This window comes from Myxine glutinosa, chromosome 7, assembly GCF_964187855.1.
Source record: "Myxine glutinosa chromosome 7, kmMyxGlut1.1, whole genome shotgun sequence".
NCBI classification, from domain to species: Eukaryota; Metazoa; Chordata; class Myxini; order Myxiniformes; family Myxinidae; genus Myxine; species Myxine glutinosa.
This window is the reverse complement of record NC_136267.1, coordinates 21531941-21551940: the sequence shown is the minus strand read 5'-3', so window position 1 is coordinate 21551940 and position 20000 is coordinate 21531941. Positions and strand designations below refer to the sequence as shown.

Here is a 20000-nt window from a genome sequence, read left to right as displayed (position 1 = left end):
ACAAGTTGTGTGAGCAAAATGTGGATAAACTTAGTAGATGGGGGTATGTTTGATAAGCATGCTCATTGCTCCACCAAACAACCACTTTCTGTTTGAAACTTCTTAGATATATATATATATATATATTTTGTTTGTTTGTTTACAAGATTGAGGCTCATGTAAGAGCTAACACCTTGAACACAAAAAACATAAACGGACACATAAAACATATGATAAATGGTGCGGGAGACGAGATGGGGAGAGAGAGGGAAGCATACAACCACAACAATAGTAGAGAACAGGGACATCGGGAGATCTCTGGAAGGGAGAGGGCTGGGGATGGGGTTGGGGTGTGTGGGGGGAGGAGGTACACGGTATAAAACAAATTGACACTACTCGTAATTTCAGTAATGAAGTCTGAGATTGAAAGAGGTGGATTTGGGGTGTATTAACGGGGGTAGAAAAGATCAAGGTTTTGAATGGGGGAAGATAAGGGGGGGGTGGTGAACAGCTGATGTTCTGCAACTGGACCAGATGGTTGATGTCATCAGGTCCAGCTGCAGAATCAGAGTCGAGGTTTGACAGAAACTTCTCCACATTGTTGGGAGAGAAGGTCAAAGAGTCCAGGAGCAGCTGAGTTAGACTGGGTATGGTGGGTACAGAGAGCGATGTGTTTGGGACACAATATTTTGAGGCATTCAGCTTTTTTATGAGAGGAAATGGAGGGGGAAGAAACACCAGAAACAGATTTGACGAGATGCCACCAGGATTTGGAGGATGGAGACAGTTTTGAGAGTTCAGTCATGAGAGTGGAGAGATATTGTTTCCTGGCTCTCCTGAGGGTGGACACACACTTGTTCCGAGCTTTGTGAAAGGAACTGAGATTGACTTCCATTGGATTTGCCGTAGGAGGTGAAGGCAAGTTGTTTCAGGGCAACTGCCTCACCGCAAGATTCCATGTACCATGGACGGGAGGAAAGGCATGACAACTGAAGACGAGATGGGATATATCTGTGCATGAGAGAGAGCAATTTACTTTGGAAGAATTCCCAGGAAGAATTGATGTCAGAGGCAGTAGAGATGGGAGACCAGTCCAGATGATTGATGGCTGCTTGAAGACCGTGCCATTCGGTGTGAGTGAAATGCCAGACTCGTCGACGCTGAGGAGGCTCTCTGAGAATGGTCAGAGAGATGTCCATTTTAACAAGCACATGTTCAGAAGAACCGATTGGAACACAAGATTGCCTTTCTAACGAGCTCCAATCGAACGTCAGTCCTGGCCAGTTCACTCGTGAAATACTTCGTCCTATCTTTGATGTTGTATGAACTCCTGGCCCCTTATTAAAATATGATGAGGAAGTCTTTCACATACATCCATATGATATTAAATTGCCCCAAAATGAGAAAAATTGGCAAACATTATGGAGGAGAAGACAGAGATAGAAACATTAAAATATTCTTAGAGTAACGGGATTCAACCGAGTGATGCATTTCGACCATCCTAAGAACCATTGTTACCTCCGCTACCTTTGTCACTCCTGTTTGTGTGTTTGTCTGTTTGCCTGTCTGTAAAGAGGATACCGAAAAAAATATGGACGGATTCGGCCGAAAATTGGTGGAGAGGTTGGATATGTGCTGAGGACAAAATGATTGGACTTTGGTGAAGATCCCAATCTGGATCTGAGAATTTTCAAAGTGAATCTTCACCATTGATAGATAGGGCAAAAAAAAACAATACATAGCACGATATCTCAAAAAGTTGTGAATGAGATTCGAATAAAAGTTGGTGGACAGGTTGGGCATGTCACAAGAACAAACTGGTTCAATTTTGGTCAAGATTTGAATCTGGATCCGGATCAGGGAATTTTTTAAGTGTTTTGTCACCATTGAGAGATAGGGCCAAAAACGACATATAGAATGATATTTCAAAAGGTTGTGGCTGATTTATGACAAAACTAGAGGGATGAGTTGGTGACAAGAACAAGCCGATTAGATTTTGGTTCAGGTTTGGATCCAGATCTGACTTATCATTGGATAAAAAAATGTAAACTCTTTAACCTGGCAGAGGTTTCTCCTCTCTATCTACCGAGTGCCGTTGTAGTTTATTCTGTATGTGCTTTTGAATAGTATAATGAACAAATTATAATATCGTCCTCTGATGGATTTGACTATTCTCATGACATCACACACATTGTTATGTATGTAGTAAGAGCACAATACACAAAGGTGTGGCCTTGTTAACATTTCAAAACAGGACAGGACATGGTTTGGCATTAACAAATTTGAGATGCCTTACTTCTTTTATCAATGACTAGCAGGAGTACCCTGCATTGCCGGGGGTGGGGGGAGGAAGCAGGAGAGGGAGGGGTGAGGAATGGAGTGTGGGGAGGGGAGAGGGAGGGGAAAGATATGCTACAAATACATCTTTTGGGTGGGGGGAGGGGGGGTGGCTTTGACAGGCCCCTCCGTTTTAAGGGGGGGGGGGAGGGGGGGAGGGAAGGAGGAAATATTTACCCGTTCAAAGAGTGCTTTAACCTCAGTGTTGCCCAGTTTAAAAAAGGAAATTGTAATACCCTCTGCCACCATCACCAGGTGGTGTTACACCATACACATTTACATCGAGAATTTACACCCCTCTCCTGGTCCCCAACAACCCCGAATGAGGCCGTGGCCACATAGCCTATGTTACCCCCAGACAAAGTTGTATTTGTATTTGTACCCCAAGTAATGTACCCCATGCTATGCTGGCACTCTAGCACACAATACTGGCACACAATGTCCACACACATTGCCAACACACAATGCCCGCATGCAATACCAGCACACAATGCTGGCACACAATGCAGGCACGCAATGCTGGCACGCAATGCCGGCACTCAATGCCGGCACGCAATACCAGCATGAAATGGCAACAAGCAATGCTGGCACACAATACAGGCGCACCATGCCGGCATACCGTGCCCACACACAATGCTGGCGCATAATACTGGCATGCCATACTGGCATGCAATGTCGGCACACAATACCGACACACCCTGCCAGCACACCGTGCTCACACACAATGCCGGCACTCTGGCACACAATACTGGCATGCGATGCCTGCACGCAATGCTGGCACACAATGCCGACATGCAATACTGGCATGCAATGCCGGCACGCAATACCGACACACCCTGCCGGCACACCGTGCTCACACGCAATGCCAGCACTCTGGCACACAATACTGGCATGCAATGCCGGCACGCAATGCTGGCACACATTACCGACACACCCTGCTGGCACACCGTGCTCACACACAATGTCGGCACGCAATGCCGGCACTCTGGCACATAATACTGGTACACAATGTCCGCACCCATTGCCAACACACAATGCCCACACAAAATGCCGGCATACAATGGCCTATTCTTACAAAATACCCCATGGCATCAGCCATTCCTAGCATATGCGACCAAGGCATCTTCTGATGGCAGAGCATTGATGCAACACCATGGCTACAAAACATCAGAAATACAGTTTCAAAGTCAGTTCCGGAATCAAATCCTGCCTAGAAAGCCAAAAGGTGACGTATGTTACCTCTGGGCTATACTTCCAGGCCTAACCATCGACTATCTCGAAACTTGTTTATCCTCAAGACTGATAGATGTCGATCAAAAGTAACCAATGCTGGTTTCAAGTCTGCCTTGAGGTTCTAAGGATATCATTTATTCTAACGCCCCTGATTTAAAACGATGGAGCACTACTCGGTTTGAATCAGACTACATAGAATGAAGAACTCGTCTTGCTGTAGAGACTCGGAGACATGTAGGACTTTGATGTTCAATAATGTGCTTTTGTGTAAAATGCAAGTGGTAATTTGTACAAGCTGGTGAGGTTGAGCAATCTGGATTGCTAGTAAGTAAAAGTGAACCTCACCCATTATAAAGGGAAAAGGAGGTGAACAACAACATCTCAAGTTTTCTTTAGTCTTCACATTCTGATGGAACCAGTTCTCATCTCCAATATTGTTTCTTTGGAGTCTTCGCAAGACTGCGAAGCAGCTTACGCCTCTTCGCTCAATATTTCACCTCCTACCCTCAATCCCATCCTCCCTTCTCTACCCATCTTTAAATCCCCTGCTTATGTTTCCAGCTGGTATTCTTCTCCGAGGAAGATCAACATAAACTACCGAACTTGCAATTATGTTTGATAGATTTATGCTCAATGTTACTGCCCTTGCCTCCTTTTGTTCTCGAGTCCAAATGTTCCTTCTTGAGTCATTTGGTGTCAATCCAAGTTGAACTGTAGGATGGCAATCTGTAGAGCACGTACCCCATGGCATCAGCAGCACAGGGACCAGGTGGAACAGTTTACATTTTCTATCCCACTGATGGGCTGGATTCATCCAAAACGCCCAAACTGTCCACCAAATTTAGTCCGGATCCGTCCATAACCCTTTGAGATATCCTGTGCACAGACACTATCCCGTCTGAGTGTTTGTCTGTTTGTCTGTATAATAACTTGATGATGAGGGCAGCTGGGATCGCAAAATTTAGCAAAGAGCTTCATATTGCGAATGTCTCAGACAAGTTCAACTTTGAGCTCAAAAGGAAAAATATAACATGAAAAGTATTACAGGACTACATTTACTCACACTGCAGCACCACGACAATATAGGTTAGTGCCCTCTGGGGTGATATGTCATTAAGAGAACAACGCTCTCATAAGTCTTCTTCCTCATCAATATCAATGACCACTCCGAAGCTCTGGAAATCCCCGTCCTTCTTTTTTCAGACAAATCAACATTGTGTCATACTGTACTCCATCCTTCTACTCGGCAGACAACAGCTGTGTTTCTCTCTGGTGATCATGAAATGATGACACGACAGTCTGATTAATGGAACATGTCCTTCATTCCTGGAAAATCTGTCTTACTCTCGCTCTGGAATGATTCTCAAACAAACCTTCCGAGATATATTTTCTTGGTCATCTACTAGAAGAGATTCAGTCTCTTGAATTTATAGGCCTCAACATCAGCCATGACATATGCTGGGCTAACAACATCGTCCAGCTGGCCTCCAAAGCAGACTGGGCATCCTCCATCAAACCAAGTCTTTCCTTGGAAAATCAGAGCTACTTACAGTGTACAAGCTAGGCCTTTGTCTGTAGCTCATTGGAGTATTGCTCTCTGCTATGGGCTGGTGCCCCCAGCATCACATCTCTCCTAGATTCCGTGGAATATAAAACGCTCACATTTATTGCATTATTTCGTGATGAGGCCTGATCCATGATCTTTAACTTCTGTTAACAGACACAAGGTCTGCTGCTGTCACATCACAGGTGGGTCTGTGGTCTCTCTGTTTTATGACATATATTCTCCAACATTGTTCCCTCTGCTCTTTCAGTCCTCCGACCCTCCGCAGCAACTCCAGGATACAGTAACCCCCTCGTTGTTAAATTTCCAAAGTCCAGACCGACTGCACACCTTAACTGCTTTCTTCCTCACTTCTCTCACCTATGGAACCACCTTCCAGAGGCTGTTCTCTCTCACTCTTCCCACTAGGACTTCAAGCAAGCAATGCACCACATCTCTTGACATCCCAAATTCTGACCCATTACCTTTATTACCGGTACTCCCATTAACCTTTCCTATCTCAACCATATTACTTGCTAGTTTCAGTTTCCTTCCCTCCTGCCTCTACTTTCCTCTTCCTTCATTCCCTTGATGTTTGTACCATTGTCAGGTCTACCTTCCTCTGCTCTTCCATCAGCATCGCTCCTGTAAAGAAGGAAACAAGCTGTTAGTCTGCACCTCTATTAAGTCCTTTCTCATGATACTATCTTTCATCTAATTTATGTTCCTGCTGTTACTTGCAACGACTAATGGATGCAGCACAGGGATGCTTATTCCCCACAAATATTTTCAGTGACTGCTAAATATACACGTCACAGAAGCGCCGTCGGCAGTCTGTCTGGCATCACAAAATAGTAAACACTAAACTTTATTAACTGTAGTTTGTGGTTATAGTTATGTATGAGCATGTGCCATATATTGGTATTCATATTGGTTACTTACAAGAATCATATAATAAGCTTACAAAATATTTTTTGGGCTTCAGTATGAGTGAGGGAGAGGGGTTTGAGGGAAGTTACCCTGTTAGGATGCATGACAAGACAGACATGTGGAGGCAGATTTGACAAATGGGGGGAAAGAGGAATGAAGGAATGAAGATGGCTGCAAGTTTGGACTTGGAAGGGTATAACCTGGAAGGGATTGGTTGTGGATTTAGCACTCGGTGGGAATGAGTGTGACCTCATAGGATAAGGGGGAGACAGCGAGAAGGGAGGTAAGCATGAACAAGGAAGGGAAGAAGAAAAGTTTTATTTCAATTTAAAATGACAGGAATATATCAGGAGATGGCAAAGCTGGAAGAAAGCAAAGAGAGATGGGAAACGAGCAAGGACATGCAAGCTCAGGAAGTGAATGCAGGAATAGCATGAATGCATGAATATCGAATTGTCCAATCAACCAAGTCCAAAAAGGGCATAACTCTGAGAAATTGATGAAACTCCCTAAAACTCAAACTCGTTCTGTAGCTTATAATAAAGCCATGTACCAAGTTTCAGTTGAATATGTTCAAGGGTATGGGCGGAAGTCTGAAAAACCACAGGTCGGATGGACAGACGGACGGACGGACAGACAGATGGAGAGCAACCCTATAGTCCCTTCTGGTGAAACAGGTAGGGGACTGATAAATGTATACCAGAAAATTTATGATGACAAAATAAAACAGAAGAGATGGATATTGGAGAGGAGTGGGGAGAGGGAAACGGTCGGGATGTCAAACGCTCGCACGTGCTATGATTGAGCAATGGGGAAAAGACACAAACACAGACTTAGACTGACACAGAAGGTGAGAATTAAGGACAGCACAACACAGGTACACAACACAGATGGATGGACAAAACATGGACCAAATGTAAATACTGTCATGTCACCGGCGATTAAGACCGCCTGATGACGGATAGCCGAACTGCTTTAACTCCTGAAGCGGCACCCAATTATGGTGGTTATCACACGTGTGAGAAGGAAGGCTGCGAGACGTTTACCTGAACGAAAAGAAACATGGGTTTATTCCCGAACCCACAAAACATGCAAATGCGACAAATAAAATACAACAATAATGAATTTAATGAAAATAAGAGTGGAATGAAAAATGATGGAAAAAATACTGAGGTAAAATTCTTCGGTGAGGTACCTCCAGACGGACACAAAAACGTACACAGGGAAAGGTAAGAAAATAAATAGAAATCCCGTTTCAGCACATAGCTGGTCCCAGTAGGTGCTTTTAGGAGCTTGGCGGTTGTTGAAGCTCAATGTAGCCTCTCGCGCGGCAAGCGTTCCAAAATGGTGATGGCCCGAAAGTGGCATGCACTTTCGGCTCCACAGGCAGGAGGCGAGTCCCGAAGGTGATTTACTCCACTGTTGGGGATGGACAGCGTAGCCTCCAGCTCCACCTTAACGGCCGCAACAGCCTCCTCACACTGACCGCACCAAAGGTTCGTCCCTCCAAAGCGCCAAAAATCCACCCAGGACAAGAACAGATATTCGCCAACAAAACAAAATGGCCAGCATCTTGTTCGAGCTGCCTTCCCACTCCGAGCTCTAGCTCTCGTGACGTCATCCCGACCAATCATGAAGCTCCTTTCAAAACGCCTCATGCTCCTCTGGGCAAATCACGTCCCTCAAGGGGTGTGGCCTGCCGGCTCTTTCTCCACTCCTCCCTCCCCCCCCCCCCCCCCCCCAAAATCGTACCACTACGGGGGCGTGGCCTTTTGCCGTAAGTGTTCACAGGGCCGGCTTAGCTTGACTTGTATATGTAATTTAACGGTGGTTTTCATGGCCGCCGTGGCAGCAAAACGTAAAGGTTTACAGAGGGTAAGCACACACTGGGGAAAATTATCCTAAATCCCTACCACTAATTAGCACTGCTTCGCCCCCCCGTGTAAAGAACAATTAAACAACCTTAAGCTACAGTTTCCTACATACTGTACATTGAGATTCTTCCGACACGTCACGTGGTCCATGCTACTTCTTATACAGTTCTACCTCCCCTACAGTATGTTTTCACCGACCCCCCATAAACGTAACAATACATATGACAACATTTACATCAACAAAAGATGGACAAATTTTCCTTAGCTTGCGGTGACAGTCGGATGAAAAGGAGAAGTTTATCAACTTGAGATAATCCAGTAAGGTATGGACCAAGGTGATACACAAAAACTCAGCAACCTATTGTTGACTTGTGTTGCTCTATTTCAGTTACACTCATTACCTGTGCCGCCTAAGGTGGACGGAGGTTATGTTTTCACCCTTGTTTGTCCGTATCTATGTTTGTTTGTCTGCGAGCACGATATCTCAAAAAGTTATGTACGGATGACGAAACCTGTAGGACAGGTTGGGTGTGTGACAAGGACCAATTGAATAGATTTTGGTGAAGATCTGAATCCTAGATTTTTTTTAAAGTCATTCTTCACCATTGAGTGATAGGGCCAGAAATGATAAATAGCACAATATTTCAAAACGTTGTGGACGACTTACGACAAAACTTGGTGGTTGAGCTGGTTAGGTGACAAGAACATGCCAATTCGATTTTGGTTCAGATCTGGATCCAGATCCAAAAGGTAAACTGTTCTGCCTGGCGGAGGTATACGCTCTACCAAGTGCCGTTTTCGTTTATTTCTCTGCTCATTATCCTCATGAAACAGATGTCCAAAATCATGCTCGAGGCAGTTGTTGGGGCTATCGGCACAACAAGTTTTGGGATTGGTGTTTGCATTGAACTATACATGAACAAGCACCTGCAAATTGCCAACCTAAATGTAGCCATGTGACACAGTTCAGGTTATGTCACAAACCTCTGTAGCAGGAGGAAATGTTTCTCTTTTCTCTTTATTCACTCCATTATTATTTTCTGACTTGGTTGGTCTTTACTACATTTCCTAACCTCTCACTTCTCACTTTTCCCAATGTCCGACAGCTGATTTTCCAGAACTACAGTCACGCCTGCAGTCCGTGATACGAATGGAGCTCGAGGCGATGCGTTTCATCAATGACGAGCCTCGCCACCTTGAGGCGCTGTTGACCCGCTGCACCATGCTCACCGACTCACTTAACAGGCTGCAGAGGTAAGAAAGTTCGGAAATTAGTGTAAAACATTGTATCTTTTTTCTTCTTCAATTAAGGGGAACCACACCTAGTATCAGGAGAATTGCCATGTCACTATCAAAGTCGAGTTAAAAACCCATCTGGCTCACTAATGACCTTCAGAAATAAGGGGATCTATCTCGCTTGTTTGGTGCCAGTTCACATTTTTTGGTTGACTCTTAAATCCTTCAGGAGAACTTGGGTTGGGCACGTAAATACTGCAAGGAAAACTGCACCTGTTCCAACATGCCCCAAATTTAATAAATAAAATACGGAAACTCCTTAAAATCTGAGAAGCTTGTTTTGTGCTTCGGTTAGAGACCTCCGTCAAAGGCCAGGTGCTGGAAGCTGATCCATGGAAGGAAGCTCATTTTTGTAGTGTGCTCGCTTCTGAGATGTCTGGTCCTAGATTTTATTGGTTCACGAGTTATCAAGTGACCACTATATTCGTCATGGGTGTGCGTCTGTCTGTCTGTCTGTCTGTCTGCAGCATAACTACCCGAGGATATCATCTGATCTTGATGAAACTTGGGTGGGAGGTTGATATCATGATCTAGTTGTGTCCTGCCTCGAGTGGGCGTATTGTGCCCATTGTGGGCGGAGCCACGCCCAAAAAAGATGTCTTTTTAGGGGGTAATCGAGTTCAAGCTACATCTTCTCCGAGGGAGTTGGTGGAATCTGACAGGGGTTTCGGTATTTGGTTAGGCCAATGTCGTGTGTCTAGCCCCACGGAGCTCGATTTTTCATTTTCGCCCCAAGGTCAAGGTCACAAGGTCACGAAATTTAGAAAAGTCGATTTTTGATGGTTTTATTACATTGTTCGCTTCCTGAAAGGGTGAAATGTCGTACATGATCTTATATTATCACATACATCATGAAATACAAGTTTTCCAACAAATTTCAGAATCTTAGACCTTCGACCTTTGAAGGTCACAAAGGTCAAATTTTCAAAGTTGTCGGAATCGAACCGAATTTTCGGTATTGTGTAGCTAACTAACCTTATAACTGATCATGGTCCCGATTTGATGCATCAATTGTCGATGATCGTGACGATCGTGACGATCGACTTGATAGTTCGTCCTTTGTCATTGAATACCGCTCGCTCGTGAACCATCGTCGTCTCCTGACGTGTCTAATTTGGATTTAAATCCTACTAAAAATCTTGTCCCAGTGCAGTTCAGTCCGGATACGCTGCATCTTGGAATATGCCATTGCGTGAATTCAGCTTTCCCATCTGCATTTGGGCTGGGGACGTACAAATTTTAATGGCGTCTTGAAAAGAGGAGGCCACTGTGTGTCGGTACTCTGGATAAATTATCTGCTTGGATATTAAATAACTTTAGGTGGGTTGACGTAGCCTGTCGTCCTTCCGAGGTTGGAAAAATGTGTACCAGCTTACCAGTATCAGCTGGGGCAGTGCATAGTGGTACAGCCTCCCTTCCACAAATGATGGAACTGGCAGCCACAAGCTTCATGCAAAACAACAAGTACTTGAACAACTTGCTGAACACTATGAAACTTTTTCTTTAGTTATTTGATGGCACATTACTTTGAAACTACACTGGTGCACACTTTATTGCTTTGTGGTGGGTTTCTGAAAAAATATTTCCGAATGAACCACCGCCCGGTATTTATCGTCTGGTTTCATGGTGAACGGTGTTTTTGGTGTGACTGTCCCCACTTGTGCTCTGACTCACAGCATTTCTTGATAACATCTAACCACAGAATGGCCTCCAAGAGTCCAACAGTGTTACCAAATGCCCAGCCCAAACAAGCGGCCATGCTGAAGATCCCCGCCACACCTCCTGGGCACTCCCCACGCTCATCGCCTCAGCCCCCTACGCTTGCTGTCCTGCCCGTGCAAGCAGTTATGGTGGATAAGCAAGCACATGCAAGTCCTATGGAACCGATGACCCAGCGAGATGTAACGAAGTCGTCAGCTTTGGAACAGGAGCAACCTGTATCTGGCAGTATGGAGAGTCATGTCGGCTTCTTGACAGCAGTCGGAAGAGCGCCCTGCTTGCCTAACGGACAGGATCGACATATGCAACACACATTGGAACTCTCCAATCGTTTGGTGACACTTGAGGTGTGTTAGTGGAATGGCTACTGAATGGTTATGGGAGTGCGGATGTGGTTCAAGTGTCTATTATGGACTCACACATCTCTAGTGTTAAAGATTAAGGGGTCGGGGTCCTCGAGGCTAGAGGTATCGTCCCCATATACAGCGATGGGGTGACATTTGCTGATTGATAAAACTTGCTGTTCTTGAATTTTATCAACCAACTTATCTTGAACCTGTGCAAGTTTTTCAAAGTTCCTCTAAGTTTCTATAGTTTATCTTGACCAGTGTTGAAAAAAAACAAAAAATCTTGACCTTGAATCTTGAATCTTGACCAAAAAAAATCTTGAAAAAAAAAATCTTGACCAGTGTTGTACTTATGGTCAAAGTTGTCGAGCTTTGCAGTAACTAATAGTCAGGTTGACTATGTTAACAAATATAATTTCGTTCAAAATGTTGTGAGATTAGCAAACCTGTTCATTTTTGGAATCATCAGAGCATGGAGAATCCGAAAATCAATGATGGCATTTGCACAGACACCTGCATGGCCGCCATTTTTGATTTTCAAAATGGCCGCCATAAAATACATATTTTGCGCTATCTCCACTTCTCGTCAACCTAGAAACTTCATTAAATATGCTAATCCTATGTTTTCTGGGTCAAGAAATCCAATAAAGGCCTCAAAATAGTGCTCAGGATTATAGAAAAGCAACAAACAAAGGTAGTTGAAAACCATTATCTTTATATTTGTGATATAACTGTATTACATAATACATGATATTGCAAGTCCTTTGAAGTTATAGGTTGTTATAGGAAGTTATAGGTATGGGTTTATAAAGCAAGAAAGCAGCCTTGTTAGTATCAGATTGAACTATAAGTCCTATACACAGGATCTACTAGGTCTATACCGTTCAGGAATATGCTTTTACAGATCTTCATCACTGTCCTGAGTGTCATTTTCGCGAAGGTGTCTACACCAAATGCCAACATTAATTTTTGGATTCCTCATGCTCTGAATATTCCAAAAATGTATAATTTTGCTAATCTCCAAAATTTTTGAACGAAAAAACATAGTGAACCTGACATGATAGTAGGCACATGGGGAGATAACGAAGTTGAGCCTTGACATTTGGAGATTAAACGAAAGAGCCAATGGTTTAACAGCTTTACATGATAGTTGTTATCTCCAGGAGTTGGAGGATGAGTTGGAGGCACGACGGCGAAGCCACAATCGTTTTACGGAGCAAGACTTTGATCGTGCGGTGCAAGAGGCTGCGGATACCATGTCCTACCTGTCTCCGGATGGGCGAACCCGTCCGGTACATTCTCCAAGGGCTGAGAGATCAGCAAGTCCCAAGTTCAGTGAGAATCGACATGAAGAGCTTGTAAAGGAGTCGCCTGGTGAGTGTTTAAAATTGAAATCTATGTCTCAGATTCAAATACAAATTTGGTTCGGAAGTTGCATCATCGTTGAGGTGTCACTATGCCATATGCCAATGATGCATTGCTGCCCTAGATTAGGGTAGGAATTTGGAACCATGCAGGTACTAAATCTCACAAAGGAGGACAAAACGTAAGATAAATGTACCTCCCTTGGCACCATTTCTCAAACACCGAGTTATCCAGGAATTTTCCAGGTATGAGACCTCACAAAGCATTACACAGCACAAGATAAAATCAAACTACACAAGGTAACTGGTTAATGTAAGATAAATCATCCTGCCACTTTATAGGGAGACTGCGGGTGCTCCAACACTTTGATCGACATGGAATGTGCTGGGTACATGGAAGAGAGATCATCTTGAGCGATGTCTCTCTTCCGTTAGCACACTGCTTGCTAACTGTGTTTACTATAGATAAAAGTATTACATGATCTTGGTGAGAGCTCACCCAGCAGTACCTTGGTAAGAGCTGACCTATGGGTGATAAAGTTACAGAGCTGGATTAAAATACAGCATTTGTAAAGGAAACGGGAAGGTAAATGACAAAGCAGCAACAACTATGGGGGATGCCTCTTCACGGTGGTTGTACCTGGGGTATACCCTCCTGGATGTGGTGGATCTCTGGGTCGCTCCTGCGAGATCGATCGGCTGTCTCCATGCCACGGGCTTGTTCGAGAGAACTGTCTGGGGCCATACAACAGCAACAACAACAAAGCAGCATGCTAATTTTCTTTTTCTTGACAGGAGCCTGGCACATTGAGCAGGGTAGCACTGACAGTGGAACCACCTTTGGAGGCCATTTTTCACCACAGAGCAGGAGTTGGCCTTTTTCGGGCACCTTGGTCCCCTTTTTGAAGCAATGTTTTTTGGCCGGATGCCCTTCCTGCCTCCAACCCTGTTAGTCGCCTCTTGCGACACACAGGGAATTACCAGTGAACTGGTACTCAATTTGCCGACCCCGGAAGGATGACAGGCTGAATCAACCCCCCTGGCGTTAATTCAGCGAGTGACCGGGATTCTAACCCAGGGTCCCAGGATCCCAAGCCGGCACCCTAACCGCTAAGCCAATACCAGGCATTTAGCACTGACAGTTGGATAAACATTAACTGAATGAACGGACAGGAAAAGAGGAGGGGAGGAAACTCTGAAACTAGAAAGTAAGAGGAAAGAAAGATGAATGTGTGTAAAAAGATCAAAAGATCATGCCTCAGAATTGGGGGAGACAAGAGATGGTGGCAAACTGTTTCCGTGAAGCCTGGGAGGGAAGAATGAGAGATCGGCCGCTGGAAGGTCGGTCCATACATATATGGGAGAAGAGAGGAATAAAAGAGTTGCGGTGTGAGGTCAGGATTGGATTTTGGTAATTTAACCAGGAGGGGGTTGCAGGAAGAACACGTGTATCCTCGAGTACATAGGGGAGTCGGAGGACTGAGATGACAGAGAATAGACGATAGACAACAGATCACATGATTGTGAAAGTCAACATCTCTCTGGTTATTCTCAGAAAGCTGCCTCAACGTGAGTCTGCAGTTCACTCAGGAAGATTGGCAGGGACTACAAGCATCCATTTCTCTACAGGACTGGTCTTCCATATCTACTGTCCCTGATGTTCACGCAACCAGGGAATTGTTCCACAAAAATCTGGTCTCTCTCATGCACAGATTCAAAAACATCTCTTCTTCAATTATCCTACCTTTCTTCCCACCCATGTTACACTGAATCCTGTGGTGAGGCAGTTGCTCTGAAACAACTTGTGTTCTGTTCCTGGAAGGCAACTGTGACCGCAGGCAATCTCAGGTCATTCTAAAAATCCCACAACAACTGCGTCACTTGTCTTTTTAAATAAACTTTGAGCTGCGATGAAAAAATAAATGGTGCACAGTTTTGTCCAAATCCTTTTTTCTTAATGTTCTCCAGAGGACCCTACAAGCAAAAAGAGCGAGCCATCACCAGTGATCTTAGAAGGTCAGACTACCACCATGGAAACTGATGGCCATGAGGGTACTGATGGTGCCCCTGACCCTCCACAGCGTTCTTCTGCCTTTTCTTTTGGTTTAACGACCGGCCGTTCTGGGGAGGTTATCCTCACAAGTCGTAAGGATTCGCAACGACCACCGTCTTCACCGGTAAGGATTCAAGAGACAGAATTTGCCTACCATAATATTTCCACTGCCTTTTGCCATGTTGTTTCTCTGCAAATTACTGCCAAAAAGTCCATCTTTGGTGTAAGACAGTTTTGTACAAAGCAAGATATTCTGTTTGGATCAAATTTTCCTTGCAAATGTTACAGGTTCTTTGAGGGGCAATGTTAAGCACTACAACCTGTGATGTGTTTGTATGTGTGAATTGTTCAGCAACCCAAGAATGAGCCAGAGTCTCCCAGCATCCCACAGGAACAGAGACCGGCATCACCGCCCACTGTGTCAGCCTCGGCCATAGAAAGTGAGGACGACGAAGAGGAAGAAAATCGCATCCTTGCTGAGTTACAGGTATTGTACACCGCTCCTTTCCTATTCCATCTCCAGGTGCTGAAAGGGAGTACTCAATCTTCACTCCATTTGTTGTTTGTTTGCCGGGTGATATCTCGGATCAGGCATCCTTTGAGCTAGGAAGCTGAAAGTTTGGCACAATAGTGAGCATGTGCTTTGGCAAAAACCTTGTTTTTCTTTTTTTGATTAGTCATTTAATTGATTAATTGCTTAATTATTATCGATTTATTAAGTACATATTTATTAACTTTCTCATCTGGGCAATATCTCAGGCACCTTTTGAGCGAGGAAGCTGATATTTGGACACGACAGTGACCAAGTGATTTGTCTATGAAGGGTATTTTTGATTTATTGATGAATAAATTAATCGATTAATTATTTAATTAATTGGTTTTCAAAAAGTTACAGGTTTGGATGAAGCGGTGGTGGTTTTGGTATGCTTTTAGCCAATTGGTTTAGAAATTATTTCTTTTACCATTATTATTTATTTATTTTCATTATGCAGTTAATCAATCATTATTGTACACCACTCCCTCCCGATCCCGTCTCCATGTGCTGCACTGCAGCATTGCCCGGCGCCGAAGGAGCCCCAGCAACGTCACGCGCTGGAGGATACGTTATTTATTTATTTGGCATGGGGACGGCGTACTTTGAATATAGCCCTACTTGTTGTAGGTTTTTTTCACTATCTATTTAACTTACAAACTGCAGCTTAGTGAGCGTTGGATGTATGAGATTGTGATCTGGAAATATAGTGGTTATTGCAGTGGTGCGGCATGTAAAGTGAAATTGAGAACTGGCGTGTGCCCGTGTGAGTTGGAGGAGAAAAAGCAAATTGTTTTGTTTGGTGTGGGAGAGTTTTGAGCAGCTGACGAAGAGCTGTGATTATGTTCTACAGGTATTTCAACTCAGCACCAATGTGGCTAGAAACTCAGATGTGGTAATTGCCGACCGAAGTGAAACCCCGGTTGCAGACATCCTTCCTGACAACACAGATGGGACCATAAGCTGGAAGGTATGGTTGTTCATTTATACTTATCTGCAACTCCTTAAAACTCCACCTTACACATCGAATTCATGCTGTAAATACTAATTGTTAAAAACCCAAAAATTCTTAGAACCATCTCATGACAACCCATTTATTATTTCTACTCATTGCATTTTCCAGCATCAAATTTGTTTCCAGTTTGAACATGAACTGTTAACCCAATTACAGGTTCTGCTTTGATATTTTTGTATCTACACAGTATAATTTGCTTGAGTGTGGATGCATACATAGGATTGTCTTCCCGCCAGTGAATTTTGCTTCCCTCACAATTAATAATAACTTCCCGGCACCCAGAAATACAAATTCCATCCTGGCTCAAACAACCTCGTCACATTCAACCACACAATGACCCACGCCCCTTCTCATCTCAAATAAAGTAAAAAAACAATGTTCCCTCAAATTAAATGTCGAGAACATTCCTCCCCGGGCAAAAAACATTCCAGGAAATCTTCTCCGGGAATTGAAATTTCCTCTGATCTCTACTGGAAGCTCTATATTGTAACTATTGCCAGAAAGGCTTCCCCGAAATGAGGATTTATTTTCCGATCCAAAAAAATACTTTATTTCCAACTATTGACTCTTTATAGCCTGGTGTTGGCTTAGCTGTTAGGGTGCCGGCTTGGGATCCTAGGATCTTGGGTTCGAATCCCAGACGATTGCTGAATTTACACCAGGGGGGTTGACTCAGCCTGTCATCCTTCCGAGGTCGGCAAATTGAGTACCAGTTCACTGGTAATTCCCTGTGTGTCGCAATGCACCACTCAAACAAAGACACATTCATGCAAAACCACACCCACTCCTGCAACACACACACACACATACACACACACACACACACACACACCATTCACACACCATTCACACACCATTCACACACCATTCACACATCTCCATTTCTCTTCCGGGCTCAGTCACTACCCCTTTAGACTGAAATGAACCACCTCCCACAACCTCAACCTACACCGTTCGACGTGCCTCCATAAACTTCCTCCATATCCAAAGTGAGCCTTTCAAGGCAACCTGGGCCACTTTGTCACACATCATCCTCCTTTCTGCCCCAAACACTCCAAGCCGAGCAAGAAATGCAGTTTCTTGTCCTACGAATTATATCCCCCCCATCCCCTACATATATAGATATATAGTGGTTTTTTTGGTGGGGGTGAGGGGTGAGCGCAAGTCACTGAACCCCTTTGGGAACTCTTAACATAACTGCGGAAAGGTTAGCTGAGTTAATATTTTTATTGTAAAAGGCCATGTATATCATTATATCAGTATATCATTGGACTGCTGTTCGTAGTCAAATCCAGGTATCTCACCAGCTAAACATAAGTTTCCTCAGTCGTATCCATCGTCTTTCATGAACCATCATTTCGCAGCTGGATGGGAAATAATTACCATTGAGAGAAGAGGAAAAAGAGGGAGAACAGGTAAACTGGAAGGTGGTAGGATAAAAGTCATCAAATATGTAGATGATGCCACATGTCAAAGAAAATCCTCAAGCAATCGTTGAATACATTTTTGTTTTTAATATAAGTTACAGTCTGTTATAAAAGTCTGAGTCCACTTAAATCAATGCCAAGCTTTCTCGTACCACGGTTTCAAACAGTAATTTATAACAACCCCGAATATATTTATTCATAATTATTATAGTTATCATTGACTGACACTTTGTCTTGACAGAATAAATGTAGGGTGAATACATTTGTGAGAGATACAATTTATGTGTGCAGTCTGACTATGCTCTGGAGTTTATTACACTGTTGGGAAAATATTGACCCAACTATATTCCATAAAATAATTGAAACCATGCCAAATCGAGTTCAGTTGATTCTCAACAGAAAAGGGGGTCACACTGATTATTATCCCCACACTTTTTGAAAAAACGGGGGGATATTGTAATCGGCTCCGTCTGTCTGTCTGACACGCTATCCCCTCCTAAACAATTGTACAGAAATTCACTGAACTTTGTAGATATAATCAGCACATGACACGAAGGTGCAAGAGCAGTGTAATTTTGGCTCTGCCCCCTGGGATGGGTGAGAAGGTCAAATACAGAAAAATGCAATTACGGGTACATTTTTACATATTTTTAAATGGAACTTTGTACTGTATATGCAATCAACATTGAGGGACACATGTCATGTGTAATGATGGTTTTGAATTTGTCCCCCGGGTCATGCCTCAAGGGGTGGGGATTTGGGGTCACAGGAGTCAAAATGGAAAAGAATAACTAATAATCTGATATTGGGTCAATCCTGGCGGAACTTTTTGCCATTTTTCAATTTTGCTTTAGGTGGCAAGCATGGGTATTTGCGATGAAGGCCCATCGACTTCACTCCAGTGAAATATATGTTAAATATATGTGTAACATATAAAAATGGAGAAATTTAATTTTGCTCTTCCATTTCTCCATCACCTGTACGCCCCATAAATTCCCTTCTGCTTTGTCTGTTCTTATGCTGTTTGTAATCTGAAAAAAATTGAGATTGGGAGAGTGTGATGTAGACATAATGGACAATTAATTTTTTTAAGCAATTGTTCTGATGCTGGCTGCTGAAGCAACATTTCCGTAGGTATCTGCTTTTCATGGAAGAATGCAAGACAGAGAGGAGCCTGCTTACTGTTATCGCTTCTGCTCCTGCCTTAAAAGCCAAAACACTCTTTTTTGGTTGTTGTTTTGTTTTGTTTGGTTTACAGAGTCGAGGCTCGTGTAAGAGCTAACACATTAAACATGAAAACATGCACGGACACATAAAACATACAATAAGGGAGTGGGAGACAAGAGGGGGAGAGAGAGGGAAGCACACAAGTACAACAACAGTAGAGAACAGGGACGTCGGTAGATCTGTGGAGGGAGATGGCTGGGGGGAGGGTACACGGTATAAAGCAAACGAACACTACTAGAAATTTCAGGAAAGAAGTTGGAGATTGAAAGAGATGGATTTGGGGTGTTTTAACGGGGGTAGAAAAGATCAAGGTTTTGGATGGGGGAAGATAGGAGATGGTGGTGAACACCTGTTTTAAAGACCTGGAGGGAGGAGTGGGATTGAAGAGTGTGTGGGAGATTGTTCCAGAGGTGGGCGAAAAGAGGAATGAAAGAGTAAAGGTGAGCAGAGACTCTTGATTTTGGCAGTTTCATCAGAAGAGGGTTTCTGGCAGATCTTGGGCATCCTGCAGGAAAATTTGGGGGACACAGCACAGACAGAGCAGGGGGACCTAGGCCGGAGAGGAGTCGGTAGAAGACAGAAAGACCACCAACCTGTCTGCGGTGAGAGAGTGAAAGGCCCTTTGAATCAGCTTCATCGCGTGAGGTTCCAATGATTCTGAAAGCTTTGGTTTCAACCGCGTGAAGCCGAGCTAGGTGTGAGGCAGGAGCACCAGTCCAGAGGGGAGAGCAGTACTCCATTGAGCAGCGGATGAAAGTTTGTATGTGGTGAGGAGCTCAGAAGTGCCCAGAAAGGACTTTGCATGACGGAGGATGTCCAGACGGCGATTGGCTTTGGAGGCCAGCTTGGAAATGTGGTTTTCCCAGGAAAAAAGGGTTAAAAGCTTGTCTTTCATGTAAACGTGTCCTGAAATCTCTTCTTTTTTTTCTCCTGTACACCATTTTCATCCTGAAGTTTTACCCTGTGCAAGAAGAAAACCCAACATAAAACCATTATTATTTCGGCGTTGATACAAAGATTCAAAAAGCTATACGAACAAGTCCTGCAAAATGGAAGGGTTTTGAAAGTGTCAAGAAGTCTATTTGTGTTCTACAGTGTTCATGTATATAATTAAATTGGAATAA

General features: G+C 43.8%; 1 protein-coding gene across 10 annotated transcripts in view; it reads left to right on the top strand.

Annotated features, from left to right (window-relative positions):
* LOC137431040 (sickle tail protein homolog) overlaps positions 1-20000 on the top strand; it is a 332796-nt gene that overhangs the window by 276861 nt on the left and 35935 nt on the right. For all 10 annotated transcript variants that reach the window (XM_078781358.1, XM_068121909.2, XM_078781360.1 and 7 more), the window contains 6 exons: positions 9003-9150; positions 10895-11258; positions 12422-12632; positions 14591-14799; positions 15028-15162; positions 16061-16177. In XM_078781358.1, coding sequence (XP_078637484.1) covers positions 9003-9150; positions 10895-11258; positions 12422-12632; positions 14591-14799; positions 15028-15162; positions 16061-16177 — 1184 coding nt within the window. The remainder of the gene's footprint in view (positions 1-9002; positions 9151-10894; positions 11259-12421; positions 12633-14590; positions 14800-15027; positions 15163-16060; positions 16178-20000) is intronic.